This window comes from Lepisma saccharinum, chromosome 21 (assembly GCF_977018435.1).
Source record: "Lepisma saccharinum chromosome 21, izLepSacc3.1, whole genome shotgun sequence".
NCBI classification, from domain to species: Eukaryota; Metazoa; Arthropoda; class Insecta; order Zygentoma; family Lepismatidae; genus Lepisma; species Lepisma saccharinum.
The window spans coordinates 3461501-3479825 of record NC_139249.1 but is presented as its reverse complement, the minus strand read 5'-3'; the positions used below and the strand labels follow the sequence as shown (position 1 = coordinate 3479825).

At 39.7% G+C, this 18325-nt stretch overlaps 1 protein-coding gene across 3 annotated transcripts in view; it reads right to left on the bottom strand.

Moving 5' to 3' along the window:
* Positions 1-18325, bottom strand: part of LOC146003960 (facilitated trehalose transporter Tret1-like) — a 105636-nt gene that overhangs the window by 28535 nt on the left and 58776 nt on the right. Inside the window, exon 1 of one of the 3 annotated variants that reach the window (XM_083142481.1) lies at positions 15462-15594. The exons of the other annotated variants lie outside the window; for them this stretch is intronic. Within the exon in view, the coding sequence (XP_082998607.1) occupies positions 15462-15497 (36 nt within the window). The 5' untranslated portion in view covers positions 15498-15594. Of the gene's footprint in view, positions 1-15461; positions 15595-18325 lie in introns of those variants that run through there. 3 annotated transcript variants of the gene reach the window in all.

The following is an 18325-nucleotide window of genomic DNA, read 5'->3' as shown; positions in this document are numbered from 1 at the left end:
ACTCGTGCACAAATGTCCGAAGTGATTTTGTAAATGCCATTGAAACGAATATGTATTCATTCGAATGTATTGGAAATGAAAACACACATAAATGTGAGACATTCCATTCCAGGATGAAACCTTTAACACATATAACAAGATAGAAATGTTATACAAAAATTATACAATTGTTCTACAGTTACAGTTTTACAAATTAAAATAAAACATTATAATATATGCAGTGTTAAATAATTACAAAGTGTAAGACTAACAAGGGAGGTTATCTAAGTGTCCCCCTCCGATTTCCATGAAACTTGGCAGTTGTGTGTATAAACGGGCCCAAAGGAAGAATTAGGTGTTTTTTTGTTTCAGCTAAAAAACGGTTTTAGGGGGCAAAACCCCCTCAAATGTCAAGATGAGGACAAATTGAAGTGAGGATCTGACCCCTGTGTCCCTCCCATTTCCATAAAACTTGGCAGGTGTATAGTGGGGCCCAATGGAAGAAATACGTGTTTTTTTGTTTCAGCTAAAAAACGGTTTTAGGGGGCAAAACCCCCTCAAATGTCAAGATGAGGACAAATTGAAGTGAGGATCGGACCCCTGTGTCCCCCTCCGATTTCCATGATACTTGGCAGGTGTATAGTTAGGCCCAATGGAAGAAATACGTGTTTTTTTTGTTTCAGCTAAAAAAAACAGTTTTAGGGGGCAAAACCCCCTCAAATGTCAAGATGAGGACAAATTGAAGTGAGGATTTGACCCCTGTGTCCCTCCCATTTCCATAAAACTTGGCAGGTGTATAGTGGGGCCCAATGGAAGAAATACGTGTTTTTTGTTTCAGCTAAAAAACGGTTTTAGGGGGCAAAACCCCCTCAAATGTCAAGATGAGGACAAATTGAAGTGAGGATCTGACCCCTGTGTCCCTCCCATTTCCATAAAACTTGGCAGGTGTATAGTGGGGCCCAATGGAAGAAATACGTGTTTTTTTTGTTTCAGCTAAAAAACGGTTTTAGGGGGCAAAACCCCCTCAAATGTCAAGATGAGGACAAATTGAAGTGAGGATCGGACCCCTGTGTCCCCCTCCGATTTCCATGATACTTGGTAGGTGTGTGTATAAACGGGCCCAAATGAAGAAATACGTGTTTTTTTTGTTTCGGCTAAAAAACGGTTTTAGGGGGCAACCCCCCCCCCCCCCTCAAATGTCAATATGAGGACAAATTTAAGTGGGCATTTGATTTATGTGTCCCCCTCCGATTTCCATGAAACTTGGCAGGTGTATAGTGGGGCCCAAAGGAAGAAATACGTGTTTTTTTTTTGTTTCAGCTAAAAAAAAACGGTTTTACAGGGCGAAACCCACTGAATTGTCAAGATGAGGACAAATTGAAGTGGGGATCTGACCCCTGTGTCCCCCTCAGATTTTCATGAAACTTGGCAGGTGTGTGTATAAACGGGCCCAAATGAAGAAATACGTGTTTTTTTGTTTCGGCAAAAAAATTGTTCTAGGGGGCAACCTCCTCTCAAATGTTAAGATGAGGACAAATTGAAGTGGGGATCTGACCCCTGTGTTCCCCTCCGATTTCCATGAAACGTGGCAGGTTTATAGAGGGGCCCGAAGGAAGAATTACGTGTTTTTTTGTTTGAGCTAAAAACTGTTTCAGGGGGCCAAATCCCCTCAAATGTCAATATGAGGACAAATTGAAGTAAGGATCTGACCCCTGTGTCCCCCTTCGATTCCCATGAAATTTGACAGGTGTATAGAGAATCCCTATGCCCCCTGTTTCTTCCTATGCCATATTTACGTGGTTTCGAGGTCGGATCCCCACTTCAATTTCTCCTCATCTTGACATTTGAGGGGGGGCCTCTATACATCTGCCAAGTTTCATGGAAATCGGAGGGGGAGACTTAGACCTCCCTAGTAAGTGTATTAATTAATTACAAATCGCGCACGCGCGCACACACACTATATATATATATGTTTGTATGTATATTATATTATTATGTATATTAGCAGGTAACCATATGTTATAAGCACATTCTTACTTTCCAAAGAAGCGCATGTGGTATGGCAAAACGGATCCGGATCCGGATCCGAAAGTTTTGGATCCGGATCTGAAAATTCTGGATCCGGATCCGAAAGTTCTCGATCCGGATCCGAAAGTACCGGATCCGGATCCGGATCTGAAAATTCCGGGTCCGCAGATCCGGATCCGAAAAAATTTAGGATCCGCCAGGATCCGGATATGGCGATCCCTAATTCAGACCATTGTGTATTGCAGTGGTTTCCAACTTCAAAAGGTCCGAGGGCCAAAATTATATCCAGCAGCTGATAGGCGGGCCGCATTTTTTTTTTGGGGGGGGAGGATTAAAAATTACAAAAATTGTAAGTACTGAACTGAAAATGTAGAACTTTCGCATGACCTAAATTTCTAAAATGAGGCAATAAAACAATGGAATTACAAATCAAAATTGTATAATTACAATTTATTTCACAAAACCCAACACTTATTGATGAATTGAAAGAAATTAAAGACACACCATACAAATAAGAATCCTTCATAGCAAGTGTTTAATGTGAATTTTTTTTATTTTATTTTATTATTTTATTATTATTTCCATAGGGTTACAATTAAGCCATACAACATTTCATTTTGAACAAAATTAATACAAATAATGACTTGATGCCCTATATAGTAAAAAAAAAAAAAAATATGCAAAAGCTACATTTAAGGAAAATGTGATGAATTTACATTAGTATATGTAGTGTTCTATAGCAGCAATGAAATAAAGAAAGTTTGAGAGTTATACACATTTAGAAGAAAAGAAAGTGTAAAGGTGAGTGTATGGAATTGCTATTCGAAGTACAGGGATGAAAATTTTAAAATATATGTGTGTGGGTGGGGGATGGTGGGGAGGGGGGGGGGGTAAGCACTGAAAATAATATTACTGGAGTTAGAATTTATAGACATGTGAACGTAGAAGACGACAGAACTGCGCTTTGCTGGTACTGAGTTTGATCTTCGTCGGGAGTGAATTCCAGGTTACCGCTGCTAAGTACGAGAAAGACTTCTGACCAAATCGGCTCTTGTTGAGTTTGGGGATTACTAGGTCAGTAAGGACGATCTGGTGTTTCGGGTGCTGAACTCTGAGCGGAGCTTGTTACAAACAGTATTTGTTTTTTTGTTTCTTTTTTGTGATTGTGTATGAATTTTTATGCTTGGGTTTCTTCCATGGTTCTGTGTAGCTTATAAGAGCCAATAAGGTTTGAACTTTCAGCCCTCCCCCATGCGACGCGGGAGGAAGTATAAATATGGCCTGTGTCAGAGGACAGGGGAGGGTGTTTTTGAACTGGATAGCAGAAGGAAGATATACTTACTTTGGAAGGAAGAGCGATCTTCGGGCTCCAGTGGCCTCCCTTGAGAAAAAGCATCCCGAGGCAGTTAGTTCTGCCGATGCTCAGCTTTCCACTTGGCAGTTCTGCCGTGGGCTCACGTTAGAGGAATGTAAATAATGTAACTTGGAGAATTATTGGAAGAATCCGAGCCTTGTTTTGTTAAATTGTAAATAAATGTATAAAGCCCATTTCTGCGAGTTTTCAGCAATCACCCTGCAACATTAATTTCAGTAAGTTCTTGCCTGTGATTGATTCTTTGGTTCCGAGCGCTCTGGTGAGGAACGGGATGGGAACCCAGGACTAACGAGCCTATTTAGTTGTTTATTTGGGTTTTTCCTGCCAGAAGCGGCCCGGTAAGGGTGGAGTGTTGCGGAACAAGCTTAATCCTATTATGCAATGGAGATGATTTGTTATGTATGCTATGGAATACCTTATTCAAGTAGATGTAATGTATTCTCGAAGTGACTGTAGGTATATTGTAAATCTTGCGCAATTGTTGGGAATTATATTCTTGAGGGTGCATGTGTATGATTCTTAAGCAATTGTTTTGGATAGTTTCAAGTTTCTTCAGATGAGTTATGTTACCGCGGGACGAATAAATGAAAGGTAGAAATGTCTACTCAGATTTCTATTGAGATATTTACGAATTTTGCGGAATATGTAAATATGGTGATAGATTCTACGAATATAGTTATTTATTTGATAATTAAAATTTAGCTGAGGGTCGATAATGATTCCGAGATATTTTATATGATTGCTCAAAGCAATCATATAAGCTTCTTTTATTAAAGTTGTATTTGAATTTCTGTATTTGAAAGTCTCAGAAGGTGAAGCAGTGAAGAATCTGCCAGTCTGCTTCTGTACGGTTCTTGATGAACTTCATTGAAGAAGAAACACTTTCACACGTGTATGTGCTGCCGAACATCTATGTCATTCTTTGCCCAAAACTACGAAGGTTTGGAAAGCGTTCTTTTGAAAGGTAATTGAAAAACTCTGGCCCCTTTTCTTGCCTAGTTTGAAGGAACACTTCGCCTTGCAAATCACGCAATTCAAGTTGGAGAGAAGCTTTTTTAATTTTCAATCTTACGTTTTTTGGAGATTTTGCTCATTTCGATATTTGCACAAACTTTAACAATCAGTCACAGTACAATCCGAGTTGGAACACTGGAAATCTCTTCGAACTTCGTGCGTAGTAAAACAGATCTCTATAGCGCCGCTCTGCAGTTTGTTTCTGAACACAAACAGTGAAGCCTTCGTGGAAGCAGGCGAGTTCATTCCACATATCGAAGGGGTGAAATGCATGGTATGAAGAGAAAGTTACGTCACCTTAGATTCTTCTGATGATCATTATTAACTGCAAAATCAATTCTACCTGTGATATTGTCTTTCTTCACAGAGCATCCGTTCCTTCAGTAAAACAGAACGTATTTTAATAAAAATAAATAAAATTAATGTATTTTGCAAACTGGCTAAGCGGGCCGCAGAAAAAGGCAACGGGGGCCGCATGCGGCCCTCGGGCCGCCTGTTGGAAACCTCTGGTTTATTTCATCTTGGAATGGTGATAAACATTTTAAAATAATTTTGTCCAGAGACCATTCGATGTTAAGAGTTTTCAAATGGATGCTAAACATTTCCATTGACACAATATTAAGCAGTTAGATACTAACGAAATAATGATAATAATAACAAAATAATAGTTTTGCGGGTTAAGTGGTAGAGCAGGCACAGGCTGAACTTCTACCACGAGGACTTCACCAACTTATTTGACAAAAACTGTGTTGATCTTTTAGTTTTTAATACACATCGCTGTTCCTGCGATAAATTATACAATGCAATGGTCATTAAGAAATGGTATATTTGAGTTTGGTAAAGTTACGTCAGTCAATATTGCGTATTGTAGCATCACATAGCACGAGTGGCACGAGCGCGAAGAACCGGGTAGGAATTCTACCGCTGTCGTCTGCTTCAGAAGGCAGGAAGGGTCACATGAACCAATCGCGTAGCCCTCTGCTCCATACGCTGGCGTATAAGAGAGCATTTACGCGCGTCCTGTAGAGATCCAAGTCTGTCCAAGCTTTCCCTCCAGAAAGATAGCAAGGAATATAGAGTTCTTTACGCCGAACCTGCCCGACGTACAGGCAGGAAAGGCATGGGGGAAAAAAATGCTGGAACGAGTGTTGTTAGTGGAGCGTTGCAAGCGGATCGCGAAAAATAGCCATTATAATGCCATGAAGGTCAAACATATATGAAATTAGTCAAGATTTACTTTATATTTACAGCATTTACGTTTTTTTAAAAAAATTTAAATCAGGGAACGCCGGCCGTATGGGCGTACTATAACGCTACGCCACTGGTGCTTATTAAATCAGCAAATAACAGATTTTCTTTTTCTTTACAAAAAGGAATAAGGCATTGTTGTTGTGCATTGATTCCACGATACATGGAAGGGAGTATTTACGAGATATTTTGTGAACTTATATCACAAACGTTTGAGCTCACAGAATGTCTTTAAGAAATTGGCGCCTCTGTCTGACGTCACCTGTCTTCAAGGTCCCAAAAATATTCAGACTTTTTATCAGTTTCTGAGTTGTGATTAATACTCCGTTTGTAATCAAGTATCGTACAAGCCAAAGTTCATAATAATTTGCAACATAGACGTAAAAATAAACAATGAAGAGTAAAAACTCTGACCCATCCCGAATTGAAGTCATAAATGAGCCACTTCTACCAAACTGCGCTGAAAATTTGAAATGTCACTTCCGCAATTAATCCTTATATTAGCAAGCGCAGGTCATAAAACTCGAAGCATGAGCTTACTGGTACAATCAGATCTATGCTATGTATAATAGCAATGGATAGGAGTGCAAAACGGGTGATATTTTTTCCATCGTAATTGCCGAATTACTACGATGTTTATTGCAACACAATCGCGATTTGAAAAAAATATGACTGGAAAGAGTCATGTTGTAACCTGTCATTAGAGCTCGTATGTGAGGCTGGTGCATTTATTAAGTATTGTGCACAAGACAAGATTGGTACACTTTTAGATAAACTAACCCATTAACAGTGGCGTGCCCAAGGGGGGTTGGTGGGTGTTATAACCCCCCCCCCCTTTTGGTCCAGTATTCCTAAAAAGAAAGAACATCAAAGGTAGGAAAAGATGGCAAAATGAGAGCTGACTACCAGAAAAAGTGTACGTAACCCCTCCCTTTCGAAAATCCTGGGCACGCCACTGCCCATTAATAATTCTTGCACTTTTTGCCGTACGAAATATTTCCCATGACTCGTTTCATCTGGCAATGCATGATGGGTATATAATTAATTCTCTTCACAATTATGTTACCTCGCGAAATTTCGTTTTTACAGCTTCAGATGTAGTACCATAAAAATGTATCGACCATAGACTTTCAACAGTTGAACGGGTAAATCAGAATAATATTCGTAAGGTTCCTACACGTCCCTGATTTTCAGGAAAAGTCCCGGAAATGGTGTCATTTGTCTCGGTGTCCCGTAAAGTGTCTTCAGGACGCACAAATGTTCCGGAATCGGGTGGGAAATAAAAATTGATTAAGACTAATACTTTCATGAACAATCTGCTTAAATGCGTGAACGTGAATTTTAAAATGATAATTTTAGAAAAGAATCTAACTGTACATTGAACCGTTTCCTCTCAATAATGCAAGAATTATGAAGTTACTTCATCATGGCACCGACATGAGACATGCTATTAAAAATGATGCTGCCCGGTGGAGGCACATAGTGGGTCGGATCCTACATTAAACTGTACGTCCAGTCCCAATTAGCCTATCTGTGCATTAAGTGGATTTGAAACAAAAACTCAAAATAGATTATGTTACCTCGTAAAATCGCTCTGCCGTTACAACGTTGCCAATCCTACTGTTATCTTTTCTGTTTCCAGTTATATTCCATTGTATTGTTCCAATGTACAGTAAGCTGCTTACTGCAAGCAGTCAGTACTCGGGTGCCTATCTGCTCAGAACCAGTCATTCGATCAACAGCATTGTAGTAAATTATAAATTATCACATTTCCAAGTTTCCGAGATATTAAAATGAGATTAGGAAGTTATCCCTCGGGACTGCGACTCGTTGATTACAAGACCTTGCCTTAACCAGTGAAATGTCGGGGAAACACAGTAAAGAAACTTGAGCATAGGCATGCGCAGACCCTCTGATTAAGGAGGCAGAAGCCTTGATGGAAGTTCAGTCGGAGAAAGAAAAACCTCATTCTATCTCACTGTTTTATTGTATTGATGGGCACTAAACAAGGGCGTATATAGTGTGTCCGAGCTTATCAAAAAATCATTCTATTAGAAGAATTCCAGCTTTCGTGGCACAAGTTCTCTGTTCCCCTTTATTTTCCTTCTCTGTGGTTCAGACTAATTTACTTATAAACATGATTTCGTATTTATTCTGCGACCACGTAGTTGTAACTCAACTAGGCTATCGAATAAAGTGCATGAGTATTAATAACAAGTAATTTGCTGGAGCATGAAGTGAGATAGTAACATTACATAGAATAGAATAGAATAGAATGGTCTTTATTTAAGCAGGCGTGTTTCGGCCTCGTGGGCCGTTCTTACAACCAACCCTTGTCAAAGATACAAGAAATGAATAAAAACATAGAAAAAAAACACATTGATCATGATAATACAATAAAGATAATATAAAGATTATACAATAATAAAATGATACATTGAACTGATAAGTATAAAAGATAAGTAATAAGTCTACAGTAGTTCATTGTGTGTGTGCGGGGGGTGGGGGGTTAGGTATGCATTGTGTGATGTGTAACTGCAGGTGCAATTGTTTACATATGAAGGTTAATATGGTTGTTGGGACAATAGTAAGTTCTTCAGTTGTTTCTTAAAACTTTGATGGCGAATGTTAGTCAACGGTGCAGGCAGTTTGTTCCATTCCCTTATCCCTGTAAGAATGAAGAACTTGTTATAGGTGGCGGTTTTATGTTTGGGGATTTTTAGATTGTGTTTCTTGCGGATATTATGTTCGACCTAAGTTCTACGAGAGCAGATCTTATCGAATAAACATAGGAAATAAACCCATCGTAGTTGCTTGGAACTTTCGTCGGCTTGAAAATACTTTATTTTTTAAATATGATAATATTGTTTATTAATGTTATTAAGATTTCTCTACATTAAATTTCTAAGTGAGGGTATTAGGATAGGAACTGCCATTTGCCCCCCCCCCTCACGTGCGCACGCCTATGTACTTGAGGCGTTCCGAATACGACTTGTGTAAGTAAAACAATCAAATACAGTATATCATCGCCACGATGATGATATCATGGGACTAGTACAATATGTTCATAGTTGCACTGTTTTTCAAGATTGCAGCACTTTGCAGACCACTGGGCCATTTGACTGTCGTAAGTGTTGAGGCTTTCTTGGCGACGAATCTCGAAAAGATTCTCTCTCTTGGCCTCCCCGATGGAATAGTGGTAACGTCGTTGCATTGTAATCAAGTAGTCCCGGGTTCGATACACGGTGAAGGCACATTGTACGAGTGGTTCAGATCGCACTGAATCTCCAGTCCCGATCCATATGCAGAATGGCCTTTCGCGAAAACAAAATTATGACTTTATACTCACTGTATGTTTATAAATCGATTATGTACATACTTAATGATGAGACACAATTTAGAAATGAACAAATTCACACTAGACATAATACGAGACAAGGAAAATACTTCCATGGCCAGACAAACAGAGTGAGTGCACTTGAGTGTAATTTTCAATATGATTTTATGATGTTATAAGACTTACCTTTACATTATCTAACAATATTTCATTTAATCTTTTAATCCATTACAGAACACATATGTTATTTATAGATTGCAACCTGAACATGGGAAAAAATCAGACGACGTGGTATAAGATGCATGTAAAAAAATCTATAGGATCTCTGATGTGGACCTAGTTCAAAGAGACTCCGCTAGATGTCAACCTGCCTGGGATAGGATATGCTGCCATCTCTCGCAACCGACTAAAACTACTTGCATATTTGTCTCGTTCGAGTAACTACCAGAAATTATATCTGTGCTGCTACCGTATAAAGTTTCGAACACAGTTCAGTCATTGTAAATTTTATTTTTTATTACTTTTAAGGTATTTGAAGGCTTCTCAAATTTTCGCTCAAGATTGCATTTCGATTTTATTCATGCCGAAGGTGGACGTTAAAACAACGCGAACTATTTGGAAATAAAAATACAAAGCATAGAACGTGGCGGAGTCGTTAGCACATCGTGCTACAACGCCAGGGGTCCCGGGTTCGAATCCCAGCCTGCGCATGCATGTTTGTTGAGTGTCGATTCACCAATTTCATCATATTATCACCAGGGCCCGGGACTTTATGTCTTATAGAACTGCAAAATATGTATGAAATTATGTCAAAAAATTCAAAATATGTCAGGAAAAGGCAGAAATATTTCCAGTAAAGCAAAAATATGCACAACAGTACTTTCGAATTTCTCATTATATCGGACGTCAGAATCTTCCAGGAAAGATCGAATAGGGTGAGTTATTAAATGAATTAAACATTTCTTTAACAGAAGAAAGCAGTGGGAAAACACTCAAAATATTTCATTTCTGGAAACTAAAGCACAATTGGCAGCTCACTACAGCTCTGGTAAATCTGACTGATTGTTGTGAGATGCGAAAAAAAGGCAAAGAAAGGAGAACAATTGAAACTTGTTTATCTCCTGTCCGGTGATTCTCGTGCACGCACAACGATGACACAACATTTTTCCTCGCACGGCTATCAATTGTCAGCGGAATAAAAAAAATAGGGTATTGTTGTTATGTACTAATTGGTAAAAAAAATACGTCTGATCTTAATTTCTTCGTTCGCAATTTCCTTTCTTCTAATAATATGAACTATGCGTTGCGCTGAAGGACCGAAGAATAAATTATAAAATAACCGATTACATGCAAGACAATTACGAAATTATACAGAAATATGTCTCATTTGGAGAACATTGAAGAAATATGTTGTAAAAACGCGATATTGCTAAAATATGTCAAATTATGCCTTATCAAGTTCATCTATTTCGGATCATATTCATCAGATATGTAAAGATCTGACCCCAATAATCGATCCGATGCCAAATAAAAAATATGTTATAATAACAAAGTCCCGGGCCCTAATTATCACTCATCCCCAGCTTCGCAAATTTGCCAAAAGTGGCACAAAGCGAAGTAAAATAAAGCCAATCAATCATTGGCATGTTCCATTTCGGACAACGGAAAATTCCAATTGATCAGAGTATTTCCACTTCAATATGCTTGTTTATGAAAATTGTTGCGCCAACGAAATTGACCGTGGTTCCCAGACGTTTTTTCCAGGGAGGGGAAAGGAAGGTATTTTTTTTCCGGGGGGGGGGACAACCAGTCACATTTCCCCAAAAAGAGTGTAGTTCCCTAAAAAAACATTGCTTAAATTTGAATTTATGGTGTTAATGCAATAATTAACCCAAATTATTGTGGCTAAAATGAAATTATATGTATGAAATACATAATTTTTGTCTGACTTTCATTTTCCTGTGGGGGCCACGGACCCCCTTGCCCCCCCTTCCGGATGCCCATGCAAATGCGAAGGCGGAAATCAACGCCAACCCCCCCCTTTCCGGTTAGATCGTTTGATCGTTCACCGCCACTATCACAGTGGAACTGGAAACCAGAATGCAAGGTAATCTTTCCAAGTGGTTGCCAGCTTGGGCTGCAAGTCGTTTCCATCGTTCGGCTTTAGCTCGACAATAGCCCAGTCAGGGTTTGTTACAACTTGTCCCGCTTCCCGCGCTAGCTGATAGCTGGCTTTTCTAGCAGAAACCACGCAGCGTTGCTGCTGCAGACCGCGTGAACTCCGTGCTGGGGAAAGAACATTTCTACATTCTAATTTCTTCATATAGGAGAAGTATTTATTTTACACGAGAGCTCTGAACTAAGCTTATATTACATTTCTTGGATCTGAAGTGAAAGAAAGTAATAATTATTCTCCCACAATTGATGCATGCGTCACTTCAGATCCAAGAAATGTAATATAAGCTTAGCTCAGCGCTCTCGTATAAAATAAATACTTCTCCTATATGAAGACATTAGAATGTAGAAACGCTCATGAATGTCGTCGCAGAGCAAGCTATCCTTTTTCCCACAATTGACGCATGCGTTCACGAGACGCCTCTGGTGGTGTGTTCTGTCACTGCACTTGTAAGTAGAAATAAATCTTCCTCTTCCTTCGTACTATCCTTAGTTGTTCTTTAAAATTCATTCAATAACGGTGTTTCCATAAAAAGCTAAACAACAGCCGAAACTGCAGAGTAAAGATCAACTGTAGCCTCCATTTTGAAACAATTTGTGATGAAAATTCGAACGTAAGTGGTGGAATAGGCGATGACGTCAACTGAAGCTTCAGCGCTGAAAATCCGAAGGTACTGATTCTGATTGGCACCGAAACTGTCGAGCGATCGCTAGCGCGGGAAACGGGACAAGTTCTAACAAACGCGGTATAGTTCGCTGAACTTTTTGACACTAGGTGTAGTGCAAGCGTATGTATCCCGGTGTCAGGCTGGTGCAAGGAAATGACGTTCAACCAACTAGACGATAAACGGTGTAAGATTCAACAAATGCCTGTCTGCTGCTTTAAATGTTCATTTGATTAGTTAGCACGCACCACGTGACCACATGCACCACACACTACACCGCTCCAGAACTATTGCAAACGGTGCAGACACCAAATGAACAAAGCAAGCCCCGCGACAAGTTAAGTTTGCATCAACATTTCACACGTGTACACCCAAACGTGCGCGCAGAATATAGTTCCACTGCAATACTGCCGATTTTCTCGCTGCCTGTGACATAAACAGCTCGACGGTTGAGGCAAGATTGGAACGGGAGATGCTGAGCGACGTTCTCGCGTGGATTAATACATAAAACCTGCTGCAAACTTAACCTGTCGCGAGGCATAGACGAGTCGGTGTTGCACCGTGTAACCAAGCGAGTGCTGAGAGAGTAAAAAGTGCAGCCAACTAGACGGGACTAATGATTTCTCACCATTACTGGCGAGAAAGAATTTCCTCTTATCGCTGGTGAGCCCCGAACGAAAGGCCATCTTTCGTTGTGGTTGCTAGCTTGGGCTGCAAGTTGCTTCATTCTTCCGGTTCTAACTCGAGAAATTCCAAACGGTCGCAAATCAAATTAGGAGTCTGAACGAGTTGACAGTCTTCTCGAAAATTCATCTATATCATATCAAGTTGAGAGTTAAAAGTTATTTCCGAAAAAGCATATAGAAAATGACTCCCTACAGCAACAGTTCAAGGCCTGCAGGCGGCTCTTCATCAAGTGACACCCGGTCACAAATTAATTCCCATCGCCGCTGTTACCTGACCTAGCTCCCAATAGTCGTCCCAATACTTGACCAACACCGAAGTTTTGGAAGTCCCACAGGGGATCGAAGAGGAACCGCTCCTACAAAAGGTAACACAGCTAATCATTCGGCAGCACGAAAGACCAACACACGTTTCGACATACCAAATTTCATATTTGTGGGCCGGCCCCCGTGGCGGAGTGGTTAGCACATCGAGCTAAGACGCCAGGAGTCCCAGGTTCGAATCCCGGCCTGGGCTTAGATTTTTGCCAGTGTCCATTCATCAATTTCATTACTCATCCCCATCTTCGCAAATTAGCTAAAAGTGGCACAAGAAGCGAAGTAAAATAAAGCAAATCAATCAATTTCTATCGCAACATTAAAAATTAACCTATTGTTGATAACACAGGCTCACTACCAACGTAGTATATCCACACTTAGACGCTGCTTCTAAACTACACATGTATTCTCTTTACCCAGGATACGAACTAGGCAGGGTGCTGATTGATTGGATTTGTTTCACATCTCTTTATACCACTTTTGGCTAATCGCGAAGATGGGGATGAGTGAAGATATGATTAAATTGATGAATGGACACTCGCAAACACCAATGCCCAGACCGGAATTCGAACCCGGGACCCCTGGTGTCATAGCGCGATGTGCTACACACTTTTTTCTTTTTAAAAAAGTACCCCTATGCGGTAGTATCCCCGTCATTCACACTTTTTCTCAACTTTCACATGTATCAATTTTTACTATATTTTCGGTTCACAAACATCCATGTCCTAGCTGGGATTCGAATCCAGAACCCCTGGCGTCGTAGCGCGATGTATTAACCACTGAGCCACGCAGGCACAGGGTGCGGTACGATACCAGTGATCTAGTATATAATCCTGGGTTGTGTTTATATCTTCATTCATTTTCATCCTTACCTTCGCGATTGGACGAAAACAATTATAATAATAATCAGTGGCTTAGCGTTATAGTACGCCCGTACGCCCGGCGTTCCCCGATTATAAATTTCAAAAATGCGTAAATACTGTCAATATAAAGTAAATCTTGACTAATTTCATATATGTCTGACCTTCATGGCATTATAATAGCTATTTCTCGCGATCCGCTTGCAACGCTCCACTAACAACACTCGTTCTAGCATTTTTTTCAATGCCTTTCCTGGCCGGACGCCGAGCTGGTTCGGCGTACAGAACCCTATATTCCTTGCTGCCTTGCTGGAGGGAAAGCTTGGATCTCTAAAGCACGCGACCAAATGCTCTCTCGTACGCCCGCGTATGGAGCCGAGGCCTACGTGATTGGTTCACGTGACCCTTCCTGCCTTCTGAAGCAGACGATAGCGGTAGAATTTCTTCCCGGTTCTTCGCGCTCGTGGCTCTCGTGCTATGTGTTGCTACAATACGCAATATTGACTGACGTAACTTTACCAAACTGAAATATAGCACTTCTTAATGGCCACTGCATTGTATAATTTATCGCACGAACAGCGATGTGCATTAAAAACTAAAAGATCAACACAGTTTTTGTCAAATAAGTTGGTGAAGTCCTTGTGGTAGAAGTTAATAAAAAAGAATAATAATAATAGTTTTGCGGGTTATTATTTTTTCGTTATTATGTAACTGCTTAATATTGTGTCAATGGAAATGTTTAGCATTGATTTGAAAACTCTTAACATCGAATGGTCTCTGGACAAAATTATTTTAAAATGTTTATCAGCATTCTCAAGACGTAATAAACAGTGGTTTGAATTACTACTCGGCACTGTTACGTTAGTAGAGTGTACGATAGTTGGATCATCCGCCCACCACCGTGTCAGAGTGTTTTGCACAGCGCGCCAAGGCGACAGGCCCCTGATTCGAATCCCGGCGTGAGCACGGGTGTTCTTTGTCAGTGTCCCTTCATCAATATCATCACTCATATTCATATTCGCGATTAACCAAAAGTGGTAGAAAAGCGAAGTAAAATAAACCAAATAAATCAGTAGTTGGATCATCCACAACAATGACGTCTACTGTTGTGCGAGGTGCTTGTGATTCAGGTAGGTTTTATAATGATTTGGGTCATGCCGAAAAGTATAAAACACCAGAGTTCAAAACATTTGTTGCATAGTGAGGCATCTCATTTTCTAGCTAAAGCATGCATGGATGATGATGCTTTATTGAAAACCCAGCTGACTTCAGGGAAATAAACAATACCTGTGGCGACTAATCCCATAAGTAAATTATTAAGCAAAAAAGGGCCGACCCTTCCTTCGGACTTGGCGTTCCCACCCGAAATGCCCATGCTACGCCAATGATAATAATAAAAATCAAAACGCAGTAGTGTATTCTGATTGGGTTGATCCAAGTTCGAATCTCGGACTAGGCATCGATACCTCAATTTATGCCAGAAATCGCTACTCAATAATATCATCAGATAATAAATCTAAAGTGAAAAACGTATGAAATAACTTTTCATAGTAGAAAGTTGTGGAGGGAATGTGTACTTTCCCTCGACACTCAAGTATTCCGATCACGCTTCGCCATTGTTCTAAATTCCTTTTGTTTGAGAACGCATCAGATTTACCTAATTTATATGTTCCAGTGTTGCTCAGTAATGTCTGCAAGGCAGCTGATGAGAATGTGTATTATGAGATGTGGCCAAAGGCAGTTTGGAACCCTCCGCTTGGAGGCGCGCATATCTCTTACCTGCACAAGCAAACCGGGAACTGCTTTCTTCCCCATGACTGCTAAGGCTAAAGTGACGATTCGAATGTACTCCCTCGCAGCTAAATCTCGCGATGACGTGACGACGCGGGGCGATAATTTGCACTTGATGCATCCAGATTTGAGTCTTAAAATATTCGAACACGCGAATCAGTTTGAGGGACGTTTGTTATCCATAAAGTGTAGCCCACGAATCTTCTTCCTTTCCCCTTCCACCTCGATGGCCGCAAACAGCACACTCGTGATAGCGATTGTCAGCAACAACAAGGAAAAGGACAATCTTAGTGTCCAATGTGGCGCCGACAACAAAGAGAAAAACTTTCCATATCTGGACAGTTGGGGTCAAATTTCAATGCCCTTTGCCTTGTTGAATGTACGCACTAATTATTATTTTCCATTCCGAGTAATAAAAAGAAGTGTTTGCGTTAAAACTAAGATATACAATCAGGCTTAGCACTGAGGGAATATTCTGAATGTCAAGTTGTACAGTCTATGAGTATTACCGTGCAAATTGTACGTCACCATGTTCGTGCACTTCATTTGACCCAATAAGAGCTTCAACAATTAAAAGAAAACTCAAAACAAGCTGTTGACAACTTCTGCACCAGCATACATAAAACTCCATCGCTTACAAACACATAGGATGTAAGTGAAAAATTAATGAAAATAGTCATGAACAATTTGCCGAGCAATTCTAGTGGATCCCACTGTACAATCCTGTTCACATATAAAGTGGCATTCTTTATCAGGCTGAACAGTTGAAGTATGTGCCACTTTATCTAAACAGGAGTGTACAAAAATTATGAGTTAATAGATATGCGCAACAACTTCTGATTTAGTTGTTTCAGGACAATTGTAACAGAACTATCATACAGAATATCAAATTGAGGACTTACTCAAGGAGAATAATAATATTATGCCTTTTGTGCATAAAGTGGACTTAAAACTCAACTCAACCAACCAACAGCCTCTTCATTTTCAAATGTATTTGTTCCATGTTACATGTAAGGAAAGAAAACACTTGCATTCATGCTGTGATAATCGATTTGTTCTTTATATAAGTATATATATAACTATATACCTAACCTTTCTCATAGCTAATTGGTCAGTATCACAAAGAAGGCTGACGCAATTTGAATAGGAGAGGGTTACTTTGATTTTTGTTTTTATCGCCGCTTTTCTGCTACTTTTGGCTAATCGCAACTATGAGGATGAGCGATGATATGATGAAATTGAGAAAGGAACACTCACAAAGACCATCCCACGAGGACCATCCATGCCCAGGCTGGAATTCGAACCAGGGAACCCTGACGTTGTAGCTCATTGTGCACGGAGGTGGTTATGTCGTTTAATATCCCCAGAAAAAGTTCTATAACTTCACGATCGTGCATTCAGTAATACAACAATGAGTGACAGAATGGGAATTAAGAGAGAAGGGATACTGATTATCCTCTTCCACTCGAAACTCGACTCAAGGTATTGGCGTACGAAGGGAGGGAGCTGATGAGACTACAGCCCCTACAGAAATTGAGAAAATTATTTTTTTCAAATGAAAGCAGTAAAGAGCTTGGGGAAAACCTTCAAGATGTTACTTACGAAATATTTTAAAGCGTATCATCCCCTTCTCTTAGAGCGAAGCTATGTAATAGCAATCTTTACAAATCCAGGTCCCTCCGAAATAAAATTCTGGGTGCACTACTGACTCAAGGTGAAATTAAATAAGAACTACAACTTATGAAGAATTTCAAACACATTCATAATTCCCATTGAACAAAAGATGCATTCAGTGACGCAATATCCAAGGGGTTACGCATGTAGCAGGCCCGGATCCATGGGGACTTGATAGAGGCAATCGATCCTCTCAACTGCAAACTTGATGATATATTTTTGAAGACTGAAATGTTATGTTTTTATCAGCAAACTTAACAGGCTCAAGAATATTTTTTTAAGGTTTGGTATAAAAGACTTTATGCTCATGATAGGCCAATCGAAACGGCCGTTTATAGTTTAAATTTGGATCCGAATCACTGTGAAATACACTCAGCGGCAAAAAAAGAATCGCCCCCTAGTGATAAAATCTAATATTTTCTTTCAAGCAGTATGTTTTATTTTTTTTTGTAATTATTTTGAAAATTGTACATACTGTATACGTAATTTTAACATTTTCTTATATTTTACTTACTCTTACAATGAAGGTAATGATTAAGAAATCAACAAAGAAAGCAGTTAGTTGATTAAATTGTTAAGATTGATGGCCTTTGTTCCCTTCCGCTATTGTTTAGTTTTCCTTTGTTTAGTTTCCTTCAAAATATGAACTTTCTTTCTATTGTTTCAAGTATGTTTACGACAGTTTAGGGGCATCCATCTTTACTTATTCTAAAACAATGTTGGCACCTTTGAACAATGGATTTTCACACTTTATCCAAATTTATTACCTTCCGAATCTCAACATTCTGCATTGTTTGAAGTATGTTGAAATCAGTTTGGGAGCATCCATCTTTACTTGTTCTCCAACAATGAATCTTACTCCTCCATTATTGGCACCTTATAACAATGGATTTTTACACTTTAACCAAATTTATTGAACTTCCTAATCTCAACTTTCTGCACTGTTTCATCCACGTTTACGGCAGTTTGGGGGCATCCATTTTTACTTATTCTCCAACAATGAGGCTTGGTCGACCATTGTTGGCACCTTTCAACAATGGATTTTCGACAAGTAAAGATGGATGCTCCCAAACTGGTTTCAACATACTTCAAACAATGCAGAAAGTTGAGATTCGGAAGGAGTATACATTTGGATAAGTGTGAAAATCCATTGTTAAAAGGTGCCAACAATTCATTGT